General features: G+C 40.8%; 1 protein-coding gene across 1 annotated transcript in view; it reads right to left on the bottom strand.

Moving 5' to 3' along the window:
• Window positions 1-20,070, bottom strand: part of LOC126295473 (neuralized-like protein 4) — a 254,899-nt gene that overhangs the window by 31,844 nt on the left and 202,985 nt on the right. Inside the window, exon 27 of the mRNA XM_049988010.1 lies at window positions 3,562-3,825. Coding sequence (XP_049843967.1) covers window positions 3,562-3,825 — 264 coding nt within the window. The remainder of the gene's footprint in view (window positions 1-3,561; window positions 3,826-20,070) is intronic.

The following is a 20,070-nucleotide window of genomic DNA, read 5'->3' as shown; positions in this document are numbered from 1 at the left end:
TGTGCTGTACAGTCAAATGTGCCACCTGCAATCTTCCAGTTTTAATTGTCGTACGAGCTGCAGACGGTACGGTTTGAAATGTAATCGCCGCTGCAAAAGCTTCCAAATAGTTTGCTGCGGTACCCCCAGTTTGTCGCTCGCACAGACTCAGTTTTTTTTTTGACGGCATACGAAACGTTTCCCCTCCCTCTTGTAACGGTACTTTGACTACCACACCTCCACCAGTGCAAATATAAGATTTACGATCGTGCATGCAGAAGAGTGCTGTGCCAGCGACAGATTTTTATAAGTAATTTTGATCTTTTTTTTAGTAGGTGCCTGTTTTTAACAACTAGTTTACTTTCTATCTCGTCTTCATACATTCAAGACGTGTATTTTTCGGCGCTGTGTTACATATGCTTTTAAGTGGAAATTAAAACTATACTACGAAACAATCACACGACACCTTCAAGCTATTTCTTTAGTGATACGCAATGGTTATTGCCAAATTTATAAATTAATCCAGACAGTGACAACTTAAAGAAATTTTCATCAGACGGAGAACAAGAGAACTAACGAACAATGAAAAAAAAGGACATCCTACAATAAAATTAATTAGTATTCGCAACACAGCCATAAAGACTATATTATTATAAACACTACGTTTCTGACAGAATTATGCTATTTCCTTAGAGCCGCTTTTTGTAGTGTTCCCGACCCGGTCTGCCATGCACGGTGAAATTACAGCACTATCTCAATCAGTAATACAAAGTCCACCTTATCTGTAACTTATGCCATCAAAATTCAAAACCCAATCAGTTTTTTTATTTTGTATTTTCACTGCAGAACCCCGAGGAAAGGAAACACTATACTCTCCACAGTTGCATCTGGTACGCTCGATCGACCGCTACTATTCCGTTTACCGGGACGAAGTGTGCGCCTAAACTGTCGGTACTGAGAGAAAATATTCTGTTTACACTACAGTTATTTTTTGTAATTCTTTCCAAATGCACACCGCACTGTTATAACAGATAAACATCTCACATATTACGTGACACTAAATACGTTTTCGCGCTCGGTCACCGCGTTGTCGACTCGACACGGACCGGTGGGCACAGTGCGAACCCCGCCATGTTGACGCTCCTCTTCTCACACCGCTCACTTTTGCGCGGGTAACACTTTGGAAAATGTGGAACTCAGGAAATGAATGAATCATTTATAGTAGCGCCGTACACTGCAGTGCTAAGGACACTGTTGACCCACCACATTTCTCGGACACGGGGCTCCGGATACGACGTCCTCTGTGGCAGTATTTGGATTATTCGGAAGGTACGAGTAAGGTGCGATTCACCGTAGCTAATCGAATGCCGCGCGAATGTCGAAACGTGCGCACATGCCGACTCCCGACATGCCTCGGTCCTCGAATGCTGCTATTTGCGTCAGTATTCTCACAGTGTCCTGTTAGCAGTGTCAGTATCAGCTGATCAGCCTGCTCACTGAAATGCAGTCAGCAACTCTGTTTTTCAAATCGAGGAACTTTGCAAGCTGCAGAAATTCGTCGACAGATAAGCGAGGAGTGTCGCCCCACTGTGTCGAGTGACGGCAAGTGTGGGAGGGGCGAGAGCTTTCGGGGACAGACGGAAAATCTCCACGGTGATCCGAGATCGGGCCGGCTGACCGTCCGGAATTACGCAAGAGCTGCGAGAGCAGTGGACGAAAAGATTCTCGAAGGTGGGCAGTTCACAACTTTGACAGCAGCACTGGAATTTCCGAATGTGAATATAACAACTTTGCTCGAAATTGTCTCTCAACACTTGCAATTTCACAACTGGTGTGCGTATCGGGTTTCTTGCCTGCTTAATGTGAAACACAAAACGGAAACAACGGCTCGTGATCTCGATTATTGGGACTGATATCGTAACAGTGGTGATCAATGTTTGGAGAACATTCTCACAGGAGACGAGATGTGGATTACTCACGGAATGGCGTCACACGAGATTGCCGACGAAAGTCGAAGCCGAGCAGACGATCTCGACGCGCCGACACGGGAGGTTACGGCGACCGCATTTCGGGACAGAGACGGAGTCTCGTCAGTCGTGTTTACGCGACGGGGGATGACGACAAATGCAGTCGCTTACTGTGCTATCCTGACTAAACTTTGACGTGAGATACGGAATTGGAGATGTGTGTCTTCCGAGGTCTGGAGTTTTGTCGGTGCACGACAGTGTCACACCCCATTTTGCCATCCGCACAAGAAATCTGGCGAGATATTTTTGACGTCAACCGACTGTCTACCCACTGTACGGCCCACATACGGCACTGAGCGATTTTTAGTCGTTCCGATACCTAAATGAGTTTCACGGCGGCAAGCACTTTGCGACGAGGAGTGAGGTGGAAGAAGCATTTAAAGGCTGATTATACTCATGAGCTACAGGTGTCTCTAACTTTGGGATAAAAAAGCTTGTAGAATGTTACGAAAAATGCTTCAACAAATATGCGAACTATGTAGAAAAATAAAGATGTACGGAACCAAATGGAAACAGTTTTATGAAAGAATCTGCGGTAGTTCGTGTTTCGTAAGAAATCTCACCTCACTTTCTAAATATGAGGGTTGTCCGTAAAGTAAGGTCTCCGACGAGCTGTCGTCGGGACTGAGGAGCTATGTTAAATCTGGCCACAGCACCGCCTCCCTCACTTCAGGTACCACTATTCTCGAAAGTCCCCACCTCTCTGTGACAGTCACTGTCGGCGTAGCAGCCGTTAACGGTGGAAGGGAAAAATTGGCGATCCTGCTGTGATCGATTTGCCTTCTGTGATTAGATTTCTGTGATTTAAGGGGTCAACTCCTTGTAAATACATCGCCAGTTCACCGACGTGTATGCAGAAAAATGTACAGACGTAAAAAACGTGTGTAAGTCGTGCAGGAAGTTCACAGACGGCCGTACAGACATGTACAACGAGTGACGAAGAGTTGAAGGCAGCCGGCCGTTCCTTCCTGCACGAGTCGGCGGGAGAGTCGTACAGTGCAGGTAGGAAAATGTTTCTGGTGTGTCTCCAAAACAGCACCGATCGTGACGGGGACTACACTCAAAAATAGGTAAAGTACGAGCTTTCAGAATGTGTAATTCATCATCATCATCATCATCATCATCATCATCATCATCATAATTTAAGACTGCTTATGCATTTCAGTGTTCATTTTGAAATAAAATTATAAAGCATCAGAGACCTCAATTTACGGACTACCATCGTAACCTCACCTGCCCGGACTCTTCTGGTTAAGAGGCATACAAAGTTGGCAGATATATCAGCCAGCCACAGTCACACTTTGAAGATGAACAAGCAGCTGCATCATACAAATACTGTGCAATGCCCAAGAATCTTTCTGAGAAAGCGCCAAACATTGCACATTACATACTAGTAATTTGTTTCAACAAATCTGTTATAATGTTATGTGCTCCCGTATGAACACGTGGGGCAATTAATACTTTGGAGTTCCCAGGTTTTAGATTTCGGACGCACAAGTCGACTGTAATAATTATTCAAGAAGTCCATTTTGCAGTCCAGGGCAAAGCGGCTCACCTGTGTGACGATTTTGCCGTGCTGCTGCTGGCTGACAGAGTTGTCGCTGACGGGCGACGGCGGCACCGACTTCTTCGCCACGGCCGTCGGCGTGATGACCGGCGCCGAACCGTGCAGCTGCTGCTGCTGTTGCTGCTGCTGTTTCAGCTGCCCGTTGGCGACGTCGTTGTCTGACAGGGTGGCGGGCAGCGAGCGCGGTGGAGACGCCGGGGGTCGCGCGTTCGACAGCGATGCTGGTGGGTCTCTGCCGCTCGCGAAGAGCTCCTGCCGACACGGAATAAGGCAGACCTGACAGTCGTCCGGCCGGTGTGATACTAATTTCAGATCTTTCGTTTTAACGTTTCCTCGTAATGTCGAAGTACGAGTGCTCGTAGCCTGTGGCGATATGTACCGCTCCGGAGGAACCGCGTCTATCCTTACGTCATTTTGTCGAAAAACGTTAATTGCGAGTAAAAGTTTTGAAACTGAAGTGTCGAATGTAAATGTACAAGTGCCGTTTGATATTGTTTTCATTTGCACACAGTGAGTCACGTGAAAGGATGGGGCGAGTCTCCGAATGAGGTACGGCAATCGCAGTAACTCTGCGAGAGGAAGTACGTACTCACCCACAAAAATTAGGTTCTACCTTTAACATGTGCCACATTTGTAAGAATAAATATACGAATGATGGATGCTAGTCTACGATAAACAAATGAAACATTCTTTGAGGTTCATTCTACAGCTGATCCTGAACATTGGTGGGAGGTTATAATGTAACTGATTTGACGAATATTTGAGACATCAATATACGTGCTATTAATTCAAGCTGGGCTTCACATACGATTTAGTTGAAGTTAAAAATGTAGTGCAGCTTTCCTCGTCTACATACGCGATTTGGAAAAAAAAATAAATCTGAAAAAATACACAGGGTCTCCACCTTTGGCTGACTAGTGCTCTACCCGCCGATGTACCCGAGCATGATTCGCGATCCGTCGTCCTCACGGCTTTACATCTGCCAGTACCTCATCTCCTACTTGCTAGACTAGCGCTCCTGGAAGAAAGGATATTGCAGAGACATGCCTTAGCCATGGCTTTGGTGGAGTGTTTCTAGAATGAATTTTCACTCTGGGATAAAATATGCCTCATACAAAACTCCGTGGCAGATTAAAACTGCGTTTACCTTTCAATTTTCATCTCGGCACACGCACTCTAACTACGATATCCCGAGTGTGACTCTCAACTCGTCCTCACAGCTTTAGTCTACGGGCACCTCGTCTCCTATTCTTACGTCTGCACCTGGCTCACAGTTTTAATCTGCCACAAAGTTTCGTACCAGTGCACAGTTTGCCACAGAGTGAAAAATCCATTCTGGAAACACCCCTCCAGTCTGTGCCTATCCCACATTCCCACAATAGCTTTTCTTCCAGGAGTGCTCGTCCGGCAAGTTTCGCAAGAGAGCTTCCGCGAAGTTCGAAATGTAGGTCGTGAGGTACTTGCGGAAGTAAAGCTACAAGGGCGGGTGTCGAGTCACGCTCAGATAGCTCAGGCGGTAGAGCGTTCGCCCGCGTTCGAGTCTCTATCCGGCACACAGTTTTAATCTGCCGTGTCTTTTGCATCGGTGCACACTGAAACTGCAGGGTGAAACAATTCAGTCCAGAACTAGAAATTTGTTCAGCATTACGAGCCATCGACGCGAGCAATAAAAGGCAAAGAAGAGGTAATTCGTTAATAACGCACGTCACAGTTCGGGCCTACCCGTAAGTTAAGGTCGTCACTTCGGCAGACGTCATTTGTTCCTGTGCGAGGTGAACTGCTGTGCGTGGCCACTGGGGAAGGTGGGAGCGGAGCCACTCGTCGACAGCCGTTCGCGAGCCCCCCACGACCCTGAAAAGTGTCAGCTCCCAGCTAACTCCTCTGCGTACACAGTGACCGGTTGGGTTTTTGCCGTCGGGCCTACTGTGACTGCCTGGCACCTCACCTCACAAACTGGCCTGCCCACAAGGGTCCCAAATCCGAACGAGGAACACACCACCTTCTGCTATCTTACGATTTAATAAACCTAAAGATGCCCACACTATTACTACCACCACTGGGCGCTTTTCGCACTCGTCTACCATTTCTGAAAACTGAGCGCTCCTCGGCAGTGACGCTTAAATTGTGAAACCCGTGTCTCTACTGACAAACTTAAGGAGTGATCGAACACGTTCTGTTCCAAAGTCGTACAGTGCTAAGGGCACGGCCATGAGACACCAAGGTAATTACACACACACACACACACACACACACACACACACACACACAGTTTTTGACAGACACACCTCCATTTACTCGATCTGCAATGACAGTGGCTTTAATGACAGTACTTAACGCAGCTTTAATCTGCAAGTGGCAGCATTACACATTTTTAAACAACTCAAATTCCGTAGTACTATTCTAATCAAGCCTGTACGTCATAAATATAACACTCCTGTTTTCTAATAAAAGTGACTGTGACGAAGAAAACCAAACAGCACACGATTGCTTGTACACTTTTTGTGTCAAACTACCAGAAAAAATCTCTCTCATGGTTTAAATGCCCTGCTAGCATAGTAAAAGCAGACTGCCAGAAAGAAAGGATCATCATACATTTTCAGAGCAGAGCATAGCCCCGCATTTTCTTTCTCACGGTCGGTTGTAACAAAAACCCTGTACATTGTTGTTTAAAAAAATATAAAGCCTATACCCATCTAAATATTTGTTAGAGTAGCATGTAAAAAACTGAAATAACTTTGTAAATTTATCAAAAACACTCTCAGACTTTTAGTAACAACAGTGAACATTGACTTCTCTACATACAGTAGTACAAATATTAAATATCTATCTACATACCAAATATATTAAAAAATATGTAAGCCATGTCCACCCAAAGATATCATGCAATAATCTGATGTAAATCAGTCAAGTATTTTTCAACTTTTTTGATTGTTGTTGTTGTTGTTGTGGCCTTCAGTATAGAGACTGGTTTGACGCAGTTGTCCCTGCTACTCTATAGTGTGCAAGCTTCTTCATCTCTGAGTAACTACTGCACCCTACATCCTTCTGAATTTGCTCAGTGTATTCATATTGCTCTCTCTCTCTCTCTCTCTCTCTCTCTCTCTCTCTCTCTCTCTCTCTCTCTCTCTCTCTCCCCCCCCCCCCCCTTCCAATTTTATCCATTTACGCTTCCCACCAATTCCCATTCTCCCTAATTGTATTCAGTACCTCCTCCCCCAATGAACCACCGACCTTGCCGTTCGTGGGGAGGCTTGCGTGCCTCAGTGATACAGATGGCCATACCGTAGGTGCAACCACAACGGAGGGGTATCTGTTGAGAGGCCAGACAAACGTGTGGTTCCTGAAGAGGGGCAGCAGCCTTTTCAGTAGTTGCAGGGGCAACAGTCTGGATGATTGACTGATCTGCCCTTGTAGTGCTGGTACTGCGAACGGCTAAAAGCAAGGGGAAACTACAGCCGTAATTTTTCCCGAGGGCATGCAGCTTTACTGTATGGTTAAATGATGATGGCGTCCTCTCGGATAAATATTCCAGACGTAAAATACTCCCCCATTCGGATCTCCGGGTGGTTACTACTCAGGAAGACGTCGTTATCAGGAGAAAGAAAACTGGCATTCTACAGATCGGAGCGTGGAATGTCAGATCCCTTAATCAGGCAGGTAGGTTAGAACATTTAAAAAGGAAAATGGATAGGTTAAAGTTAGATATAGTGGGAATTAGTGAAGTTCGGTGGCAGGAGGAACAAGACTTCTGGTCAGGTGACTACAGGGTTATAAACACAAAATCAAACAGGGGTAATACAGGAGTAAATTTAATAATGAATAAAAAAAATAGGACTGCGGGTAAGCTACTACAAACAGCATAGTGAACGCATTATTCTGGACAAGATAGACACGAAGCCCAGGCCTACTACAGTAGTACAAATTTATATGCCAACTAGCTCTGCAGATGACGATGAAATTGAAGAAATGTATGATGAGATAAAAGAAATTATTCAGGTAGTGAATGGTGACGAAAATTTAATAGTCATGGGTGACCGGAATTCGGTAGTAGGCAAAAGGAGAGAAGGAAACGTAGTAGGTGAATATGGATTGGGGCTACGAAATGAAAGAGGAAGCCGCCTGGTAGAATTTTGCACAGAGCACAACTTAATCATAGCTAACACTTGGTTTAAGAATCATGAAAAAAGGTTGTATACATGGAAGAACCCTGGAGATACTAAAAGGTAGCAGATAGATTATATAATGGTAAGACAGACATTTAGGAACCAGGTTTTAAATTGTAAGACATTTCCAGGGGAAGATGTGGACTCTGACCACAATCTATTGGTTATGACCTGTAGATTAAAACTGAAGAGACTGCAAAAAGATGAGAATTTAAGGAGATGGGACCTGGATAAACCAAAAGAACCAGAGGTTGTACAGAGTTTCAGGGAGAGCATAAGGGAACAATTGACAGGAATGGGGGAAAGAAATACAGTAGAAGAAGAATGGGTAGCTTTGAGGGATGAAGTAGTGAAGGCAGCAGAGGATTAAGTAGGCAAAAAGTTGAGGGCTAGTAGAAATCCTTGGGTAACAGAAGAAATATTGAATTTAACTGATGAATGGAGAAACTATAAAAATGCAGTAAATGAAGCAGGCAAAAAGGAATACAAAAGTCTCAAAAATGAGATCGACAGAAAGTGCAAAATGGATAAGCAGCGATGGCTAGAGGACAAATGTAAGATTGTAGAGGCGCATCTCACTAGGGGTAAGATAGATACTGCCTACAGGAAAATTAAAGAGACCTTTGGAAATAACAGAACCACTTGTATGAACATAAAGAGCTCAGATGGAAACCCAGTTCTAAGCAAAGAAGGGAAAGCAGAAAGGTAGAAGGAGTATATAGAGGGTCTATACAAGGGCGATGTACTCGACGACAATATTATGGAAATGGAAGAGGATGTAGATGAAGATGAAATGGGAGATACGATACTGCGTGAAGAGTTTGACAGAGCATTGAAAGACCTGAGTCGAAACAAGGCCCTGGGAATAGACAACATTCCATTGGAACTACTGACGGCCTTGGGAGAGCCAGTCCTGACAAAACTCTACCATCTAGCGAGCAAGATGTATGAAACAGGCGAAATACCCTCAGACTTCAAGAAGAATATAATAATTCCAATCCCAAAGAAAGCAGGTGTTGACAGATGTGAAAATTACCGAACTATCAGTTTAATAAGTCACAGCTGCAAAATACTAACGAGAATTTTCTACAGACGAATGGAAAAACTAGTAGAAGCTGACCTCGGGGAAGATCAGTTTGGATTCCGTAGAAATGTTGGAACACGTGAGGCAATACTGACCCTACGACTTATCTTAGAATCTAGATTAAGGATGGGCAAACCTATGTTTCTAGCATTTGTAGACTTAGAGAAAGCTTTTGACTATGTTGACTGGAATACTCTCTTTCAAATTGTGAAGGTGGCAGGGGTAAAATACAGGGAGCGAAAGGCTATTTACAATTTGTACAGAAAGCAGATGGCAGCTATAAGAGTCGAGGGACATGAGAGGGAAGCAGTGGTTGGGAAGGGAGTGAGACAGGGTTGTAGGCTCTTCCCAATATTATTCAGTCTGTATATTGAGCAAGCAGTGAAGGAAGCAAAAGAAAAATTCGGAGTAGGTATTAAAATCCATAGAGAATAAATAAAAACTTTGAGGTTCGCCGATGACATTGTAATTCTGTCAGAGACAGCAAAGGACTTGGAAGAGCAGTTGAAGGGAATGGACAGTGTCTTGAAAGGAGGATATAAGATGAACATCAACAAAAGCAAAACGGGGATAATGGAATGTAGTCGAATTAAGTCGAGTGATGCTGAGGGAATTAGATTAGGAAATTAGACGCTTACAGTAGTAAAGGAGTTTTGCTATTTGGGGAGCAAAGTAACTGATGATGGTCGAAGTAGAGAAGATATAAAATGTAGACTAGCAATGGCAAGGAAAGTGTTTCTGAAGAAGAGAAATTTGTTAATATCGAGTATAGATTTAAGGGTCAGGAAGTCATTTCTGTAAGTATTTGTATGGAGTGTAGCCATGTATGGAAGTGAAACATGGACAATAAAAAGTTTGAACAAAAAGAGAATAGAAGCTTTTTAAATGTGGTGCTACAGAAGAATGCTGAAGATTAGATGGGTAGATTACATAACTAATGAGGAGGTATTGAATAGGATTGGAGAGAAGAGAAATTTGTGGCACAACTTGACCAGAAGAAGGGATCGGTTGGTATGATATGTTCTGAGACATCAAGGGATCACCAATTTAGTATTGGAGGGCAGCGTGGAGGGTAAAAAACGTAGAGGGAGACCAAGAGATGAATACACTAAGCAGATTCAGAAGGATGTAGGCTGCAGTAGGTACTGGGAGATGATGAAGCTTGCACAGGATGGAGTAGCATGGAGAGCTGCATCAAACCAGTCTCAGGACTGAAGACCACCACCACCACCACCACCACCACCACCACCACCACAACAACAACAACAACAACAACAACAACAACAACAACCTCCTCATTAGTAGCAGGTCATTCCACGTCAATTCAACACACCTCTCAACCTGACCCTCTCAGATTTCTTTCAAATTTGGTGCATTCAACGACCCATGTAAGAGAAGGAAAAATACCAATTTGCAGATGTGTATTAAAGCTGTGAAGAAAGTTACAGGTCTGAAAAGTTTGGAATTTTTGCTAAATTTACACATGTTTGCGACAACATAAATGATTGTAATTCTGGTTCTAATTCAGTTACAGCAATGAAAATGGAACAACTGGAAAGGTAATGAATAGATCTTTCCATTGATATGTCACATGGCACGTTTCTGCGAATTTTCATACTAAAGGTTGTAGTGGGACTTTGAATTTCGCCGCGCTACACTCGTTCCCTCAGACATAAATTTTACCGCCGCAGCGGTATGAGCGCTCGACGGCAGAGAAAATACTAAAATTGGAACTTTTTTTTTTTTGTTTTCTATCCGTTTCATTTGTCTCTCGAGAGCGGAAGCTTAATTCAGACGTGATCTGATTAAGGCGAAAAAACTTATTAATGTGTAGACATTGTGGAAGTTGTTATGAAATTCAGAGGATGGAGAGAAGCAACTAAAATAAATTGCATTTAACATCAAGACAGTTTTGTATACATTAGAAATTCGTGGACAATGAAACTTATTGCAAGATTTCGGAGCAGACTTTTCACGCAGAAATGAAGGAGATTTTTGAAGACCTGGACGCCACATGAAATAAGACATGTTGACATGGTAAAGAATTAACTCTAAGCTACACAATTTCCCCCTGTCAGTTACATTTTGTTATTCTCTGTCTTTTTTTAAATAATTTTTGTAGTGGATATTGGTTTGACTTTTGCTCAGAAACGCCACAAGGACCACCCCAACAATAACTTTTCCGAATCATGAAGTCCGATAGCTTTTCTGTAATACGAAGTCCGATTTGCATTTCATTCTTCCCCTTTTTCACGGTCATTTACGATTTTAAAACCCCCTTGTCATTCACCATTTCTTCCCACATTTTCAACCTTTTTCTTTTTCATTTTTTATTAACCACTACAAGGTCATTGACCTTGACCTTGAATATCTCAATGCACCCCCATCTTCAATTTTTTTTTGTCGGAAAAAATAGATTTAATTGCTCCAGTATGTTACTATAATTATGGTAAACATCAAGATGGCACACCCAAGTCATCATCCACAACTTCAGTAGACCATCAACAAGCAGTAAGCAGCTCATGTATCCAGTTTTTTCTGTAACACCAGCCAGTAGCGGTTACTTTTATTCAGACCAGTTCTTTATATTTCTAGCTGTGAACAGCCGATGTGAGACACTTTTATTTCAACCAATCAACATTAGCCTGTTTTAGTGAACAGCCAGTCAGAGAGAGACTTATTTCAACTAGTCCCAAATACTCCACTGATCTCTATATATGATGCAAATTTTGTTTCACATGTTTTATGGCTGTGGCTTGCTTAACAAAGTGCAATGTAAATGTGGCGTAAAGTAATATTTATTAAAATATGGATTTCAAGTCAAAATTATATTGTTGCAATCCGTTTAGGGGAGGTTGTCATGCAAGAGTGCAGAATAATTTTAGGAATGTTCAGGAGTGGATGAGAAACAAATATCCTAATGTATTGTTGGGTGGAAAAATTTGCAGCAGATGTAGAAAAAAATATCGCAAAACCCAACAATCACTGCAGATGTTGCCACAGTTGTGCCAGTTACTTCCAGAGAAGATTTAAGTGAAGATGAAGTAGCATCACATCTGACACTCGATGCTTTAAATAGTAGCCTTCAGTATTTAGGTGAATCTCCTGTGAAGAAAAATAGGAATTGGACTGAGAAACAGTACCCAAAGCAAAAACTGAAAAAAAAAATAGCCTCTGTGTTGGATGTATAATTATGTAGCACAACCAAAAAAAGAAGAGAGTGAAAATGGAGAAAGTGAAATTACCACCCAGCTGAAAGACAAGTTTCACAATTCAGACCGTATGTGCGACAAATTCCAAAGAGTTGGAGTATTAAGGAAAATTATAAAAGACTTTTCTGCTTCAAATTACATGGTACGGAGAGCCAAACAGTTAGTAGCAGAACACAGTATATTAGTGACACCAAATCCAAAGCCAGGTAGGATTTTATGTGAGAAAACTGTTCAGTCTGTGCGTGATTTTTACTGTAATCACGATGTGAGCCGTATGATGCCAGGAAGAAGAGACTTTTGTGTCTGTGAAAGAAAAAGGAATTACAGTACATAAAAAAAATGCAGCTAGTGTTGCACAACCTTAAGGAACTGTATGCATATTTCAAAGATAAATACCTAGATATAAATATTGGATTCTCCAAATTTTGTGAGTTGCGACCAAAGCACCGTGTTCTTGCCAATGCCAGTGGACCCGGTGCTGTTTGTGTGTGTGTCTTGCACCAGAATTTCAAGTTAATGATTGAAGGTTGTAAACTTAAAGCACTAAAAAAGAGTGAAGAATACCCATTACCACCATAAAAGCACTGTGCAGCATTTGTTACACGTAATCTTCCCCTACCAGCAGGTTTCTTAGGTCCACGCCCCTATTGTCCAGGCATGACAAGACTATCTGATTATCTGTACGGTCTGTTTGGTATGAACTGCATTGGTTAACTACAGGCAGGGTAGTTCTAGAGGCTATAACAAAGTTGACAGATGATTTCGTCGAGGTGTTTGCATCGAGGTTACAACAGCTCCTACCACACTCATTTATCTATCAGCAGCAGTCACATTTCTGTAAAACCAATAAAGAAGGTCTCTAAGTAAACGAGTTTCTTGTTTTTTGTGACTTTGCAGAGAATTACTCCTTCACCATTCAGGATGAGGTACAAGGATTCCACTGGAATAATTGACAGGCTACAATTCACCCATTTGTAGCTTACTGCACAGACTTTAGCACTAATGAAATACGACATGTATCATAGGTGGAAATATCTGACTGCCTTCAGCATGATACAGTGTGTGTGTGTGTGTGTGTGTGTGTGTGTGTGTGTGTGTGTGTGTGTTCTTTCTAGACAAATTTCATCTATTTATTAAATTGTCAGTTTCCAAATCCAAAGCACATTTATTACTTTTCAGATGGATGTGCTGCCCTATACTAAAACAGAAAGAACTTTATGAATCTGTCCTATCATCAAGATGACTTTGAAGTTACAGCAGAATGGCATTTTTTTTGCTACAGCGCACGGTGGAGGACCTTGTGATGGGGTAGCAGCGACTGTAAAGAGATTAGCAAGACTTGCCAGCCTCATACGACCTTACGAAAAATGGTATTTTGACATCACGACAGTTGTTTGAGTGGTGCAAGGAAAATATTCCTTCGTGTGTCTTGCATTATTCATCAGTTTCCCTTGAAGATACAGCCAAGCTGAAACAATATTTAAAAAATACAAGGATGATTCCAACTTCGTTGTGTAATACCTGTTAACAAAGCTTTAGAAGAGACAAAGACATATTCTGCTTCTTTATTGAGCAGAGAAGGGTCAGTGATTGCTATGGTGAATGAAATGCTGTTAACAAATAGACGTGGATTTGCTGCCTGCATGTATGACAGTCATTGTTGGGTTGCATATGTCTTACAAACCTGTGAAGAACAGATGAAGTAAAGGTCAACTTGTTGCCTGAACACGGAACATCTCTGTCATTTGCGTTTCATCAGAAAAAGTGACATTATCACGAGAGTGGATCCAATGACACCAAATGGAAGGACCTACAATCTCCCTGCATTAGATCTGGCAACATCAACAATTTAGTTGAAGAATTGTGAAGAGAGATCAAATAACTTTTCATTGCCTTTTCATTACAACTGTAATGTAAATAATTTAATGTAATGTAAATAATTCATAATATCACTACAATAATGTAAACCATATTTTTGTACAATATTACTTATGGACTGTAGTTTATCATAATTTGTGTTTCATATATGTGTGTTACCTACTTCATTTTGGTAGTGTATTGATGCTGACAAAATAATTTTTTGAGCATGATGCCTTTGGTGTGCCATCTTGACATTTACCATATACTGGGGCAATTAAATTATTAAAATAAAAAAAATGAAGATAGGGTGTTTTGAGATATTCAAGGTTAAAGGTCAGGGTCAATGACCTTTAGTACGAAAATTCTCAGAAACTTGCCACGAAGCATATCAATGTAAAGGTCTATTAGTTAGCTTCCCAATGGTGCAATTTTCATTGCTGTAACTGTATTAGAACCAGAATTACAGTTATTTATGTTGTGACAGACACATGTAAATTTCACACTAATTCCAAACTTTACAGACCTATAACTTTCTTCACAGTTGTAACACACACCCGCAAATTCGTATTTTTCCATCTCTTATCTGGGTCATTGAATGCACCAAATTTGAAAGAAATCTGAGATTATCAGGTTGAAAATGTTACTTTACCGTGTTGAATTGAAATGGAATGACCCTAACACCATCTACCCATCTAATCTTCAGCATTCTTCTGCAGCACCACATTTTGAAAGCTTCTGTTCTCTTCTTGTCGAAACTACTTATCGCCCCTGTTTCACATCTGTACATGGCACTCCATACAAATACTTTCAGAAAAGACTTCCTGACACTTAAATCTATACTCTATGTTAACAAATTTCTCTTCTTCAGAAATGCTTTTCTTGTCATTTCCAGTCTGCATTTTATATCATCTCAACTACAACCATCATCAGTTATTTTGTCCCCACATACCAAAACTCATTCACTAATTCACTAATTTCCTAATCTAATTCCCTCAGCATCACACGATTTAATTCAACTACATTCCACTATCTTTGTTTTGCTTTTGTTGATGTTCCATCTTATAGCCTCCTTTCAAGACATTGTCCATTCCGTTCAACTGCTCTTCCAGGTCCTTTGCGCTGCCTCTAACACAATTACAATGTTGTCTGCAAACCTCAAGATTTTTATTTCTTCTCCGTGGATTTTAATACCTACTCCGAATTTTTCTTTTGTTGCCTTTATTGCTTACTCAATATACAGATTGAATAACATCGGGGAGAGGCCACAACCCTGTCTCACTCCCTTCCCAACCACTGCTTCCCTTCCCCTTCATTTACCTCGAATCCTATAACTGCCATTTGGTTTCTGAACAAATTGTAAGTAGCCTTTCGCTCCCTGTATTTGACCCCTGCCACCTTCAGAATTTGAAAGGGAGTATTCCAGTCAACATTTTACAGTCAACATTGGCAAAAGCTTTCTCAAACTCTAAAAATGCTCAAAATGTAGTTTTGCCTTTCCTTAATCTATCTTCTAACATAAGTCGTAGGGTCAGTATTGCCTCACGTGTTCCAACATTTCTACGAGTCCAAACTGATCTTCCCCAAGATCGGCTTCTACTAGATTTTCCATTTTTCTGCAAAGAATTCGTGTTAGTATTCTGCAGCCGTCACATATAAAACTGATAGTTTTGTAATTTTCACAACTGTAAACACCTGCTTTCTTTGGTATTGGAATTATTTTTGGTAACAACATTAAATGATGACTTCCTTTTATACAGTAGTATAGATATAAATTAGTAACATACATATGGTATGAAAAGTTGTGGTAGAAAGTAAATAAATTACGAATAACAGTGAGCATTCACTAAATAGAGCATACCTTGCCGGACTCCTAGCATTGTGTCCAGCTGACACAATGCCACCGCTGGTGTGTGTGTGTGTGTGTTTGTGAGCTTTGGCTTGCTTAGAGACACTAAAGAGTTATATAGAATATGCTGACCCCCCCCCCCCCCCTCCGCCCATATTCTCAACCTTATACACAGTAAATGTGTTGTGAAATAATGGAAATATTCATTGCCAAAAATGTATTTTAGTAATTAACACAGAAAAAGGAAATACACTGAAGGCATTTCAATAAGTTCAATAGTTTGAGATATGATATGTAAAGCGTAACACTGTTCTAAAAGCAGTCAAGTTTGACTATTCCAAAGGGGTTACCATAACTCCGATCCCAACTACTTTGCGAGCAGCTTTCTGATATGCTAAGAGACACTAAAGATATCTATGAATTTCAGTATATTTCTTGAATTTTGGAGATAAGATATTTTCCAGAACAAATATGGACTCTGACCACAATTTGTTGTACAAAGAGACAGGCTTGGTTGCAAAGTTATTTTTATTACAAATAATGTGTTTTGCCTGATTAAGACCTCAACAGATATTGAAAAGGCTATCAAACTACTATATGTCATCCCTTTTAAAATCTGAAGAAGCCTTAACCAGAAAACGTGTTATCTATCAGAAAAATAAATTTGCCTCCGAGACTGTCTTTTCACATAATTACCGAAACTGGTTTCTGTACCCATCAGCCCATCTCGGATGAAATGAACTTCACACATAGCTGAAGAAACTGGAGAACAGTAGGAAATTAAGGAGCTGGGACCTCGATATTTTGAAAGAAACGAGACATTGTCGAGAGTTTCAGTAGGAGTGCCAGGTGACGACTGACTGAAGCACAGTGCAGAGATAAAACACAGACGAATGAAGAGCTTTGAGGCACAAAATAGTAAAGGCAGCAAAGGATCAAATATATAAAAAGAGAAGACCTAGTAGACATCCTCGGATAACGAGGTAGACATTGAATTTAATTGACAAATCGGGAAAATATAAAAATAGAGCAAATGAAGTAGGCGAATTCAGAAATCTAAAAAATGAGACTGACAGAAAGTGCAAAGTGCCTAAGCAGGAATGGTTTCAGGATAAACTTAAGTCTATAGAATCATTTACAGCCAGGAGAAAAGTACATACTGCTTCAGGAAAATTAAAGATGCCTTTGGACAACATTGAGACATCCAACGGAAAACCAGTACTAAGCAAAGAAGGGAAAGCTGACGCAACAATACAGAGGGGCTATACACAAGTATAATAAATTTGAAGGCAATATTATAGAAAAGGAAGAGGAACTGATGGAGACGATATGGGAAATAATATACGGGGAGAAGAACTTGACGGAGCATAGAAACACGTGAGTCAGTACTACTCATATCCACGGGAGAGCCAGCACTGGCAAAACTATTCCTCCCGGTGTGCACGATGGACAAGATATGTGAAATACCCTCAAACTTCATGAGAATCTAATAATTCCAATGCCAAAAAAAGGCAAGTGTTGACAGATGTGAATATAACTGAGGAACGGAGAAATTGACAAAGCCAACCTCGGGTAAGACAAGTCTGGATTCCAGAGGAATATGGAACATGTGAGGCAATACTGACCTTATGGCTTATCTTAGAAGATAATTTAAAGAAATGGAAACCTACAATTATAGCACTTGTAGATTTAGAAAAGCTTCTGACAATGTTGAAAGTGTTATACTCTATGAAACTCTGATGGCAGCAAGGGTAAAATACAGGGAGCGAAAGGTTATTTACAACTTACATAGGAAGCAGATGGCAGGTATGAGGGTTGAGGGCAGGAAAGGATAGCACTGGCTGCGAAGGGAGTGAGACGGGGTTGTAGCCTATCCCCCAGGTTATTCAATCCACACATTATGCAAACAGTAAAGGAAACCAAAGGAAAATTTGGAGTAGGAATTAAAGTTAAAGGAGAAGAAATGAAAATTGTGGGGTTTGCTGATGACACTGTAATTAAGTCACAGACTTGGAACAATTGTTTAGTGAATGTCTAAAACAAGAGGAACATCCACAAAAGAAGAACCTTGTAATGGAGTGTAGTCAAATTATATTACATAATGAAGCTCTAAAAGTAGTAATCAGTTCAGCTAAACGAGCAAGAAAAATGTTGTTATCGCAGAAGTAGACAGGATATAAAATGCAGACTGACAACTGCAAGGAGAGCACTTCTGAAAAAGAGGATTTACAGATTTAAGAGTTAGGAAGTCTTTTCTAAAGATATTTGTCTGGTGTGTAGTCTCGTATGGAAGCGAAACATGGACAATAGTCAATTCAGACAAGACGAGAATGGGAGATTTGAAATGTAGTGCTACAAGAAAATGTTGAAGGTTATGTGGGTATACTGAATAGCAAATGAGGAAGTACTAACAAAGGAAGGCCACAATGTTCGGACCACAGATCTATTTGAAACTTCGTACACTTTTAATAATCCATTAGGACAACATTATATGTAAGTATAAAGAAGCACTTGTAAGGCAATTTCGGAAAAATCACAACAGTAGTTTTACATCCAATGATGTAGCAGTGTGAACAGATTCTGACCACAAGATTTTTTAATATATACTTTTCAACATTAGCCATATTATTATGTACATATTACATTTGAAAGGCTGGCTCTGGGCACTGTGGGACTTAACTTCTGAGGTCATCAGTCCATTTGAAAGGTAATATGATTAAAAGACATGTATTTACACAAAATTTTATACAATTTCCTAATTTATATTGCTACTTACTAATTTTTATTATTACAGCAGACATTATGCGACTTATTGTTATTGGCATGTTAAAAACCTTATCAAGCATCTTCAGACTTGTTCATATTTGACTGACAGCAAATGAGAAATTAGTTCCCGTAAAGATTTTATTACAATAAATTCGATTCTACATCGTCCGTTTTCGGCACTTATATTTACAAAAAAGTTGTGTTTGCAGTCACACTGTTGGAAGCAAGAGAAAAATTTCGAAAATGAGGACAAGCTTTGCTTTTCCTTACAGTGTCTAAAGACTCCTTGCGCATACAGGACAACTGCATTGGATGATATTTTAATTTATGTTTTCTGTGTCTGTACAAAAAATATTTCCCATTACAATGTCAAAACTACACCCAGCAATTAATCGTTATCACCCTCATACTTCGGCATATTCAACTCACTGTATTACCGGATAAGGTTATTTACACCTTTAAATATTGATTTTTGACTCGTGCTTTCCAAGTCTGTCCATCGTTCTCGAAACCTGTGTCTGCAGATTGAAGCATCTAGGTACAAAGGAGTTCTCAGTACCTTACACGATTGGAGGTATAAGAGATTTTGGAAATCAAGACTAGCACAAATTACAAGGATACTTTTCGTGATTGGTCGTTTACTTGTCATTAATTATAAATGTAATATACACTGGAAATTCGAAAAAAAAACGATACAAATACATTTACTTTTTATCACATTTCATTTCAAATGTAGCATGTACGAAATAATAAGACTAGCGTGGGGTGGTGGGGGAAATCTCGATTGGAATTCGATCCCGCGATCCACCGATTGTGGAGGTCCGACACTAACCACATACCTAACAATACTGCAGTGCCTTGTGCTCAACGTCGCAATGCACCGCTATATCACCGACACGTAAAACTACTTCTCTTTCGTTTTTTCTCATAATTATCTAGGGATATGGCTTCCTGCACGTACCTTATGCTGTCGTAATGGACTATTAAAAGTGAACATAGTTCGAAGCAAATCCGTAATCCAAACGTCGTGGCCTCCCCTTTTAAGTGGAACTGGAGGAAATAGAAATATGTGATAGAATTAGAATAAAGGAAGGAATCAGTTTAGACAAGAAGAGAATAGGAGCTTTTCATATGCAGGGCTACAGAAAAATGAAGAAGATTACATGGGTAGATCAGGTAAGTAATCAGGACGTACTGAACGGAACTGGGGCGAAAAGAAATTTACGGCACAACCTGATCGGGAGAAGGGATAGGTTGACAGGACACATTCTGACACATTAATGGATCACCAGTTTAGTAATGGGTGAAGTGTGACGGGTAAAATTTGTAAATGGAGACAGAGACAAATACAGTAAGTAGATTCAGGAAGACGTAAGTTACAGTCGTTATTCGGAGATGACGAGGTTTGTATGTGACAGGGTGGCACAGAGAACTGCACCAAACCAGTGTTCGGACCGAAGACCACAACGACAACATCGGACAACCATCTTCATCTTGTATCCTCCTTTCAAGACACTATCCATTCCCTTCAACTGCTCTTCCAAGTCCTTTGCTGTCTCTGACAGA

Source organism: Schistocerca gregaria, chromosome 11, assembly GCF_023897955.1.
Source record: "Schistocerca gregaria isolate iqSchGreg1 chromosome 11, iqSchGreg1.2, whole genome shotgun sequence".
NCBI classification, from domain to species: Eukaryota; Metazoa; Arthropoda; class Insecta; order Orthoptera; family Acrididae; genus Schistocerca; species Schistocerca gregaria.
Note: the sequence above shows the minus strand (reverse complement) of the source record. Positions and strands in the feature narration are given on the sequence as shown.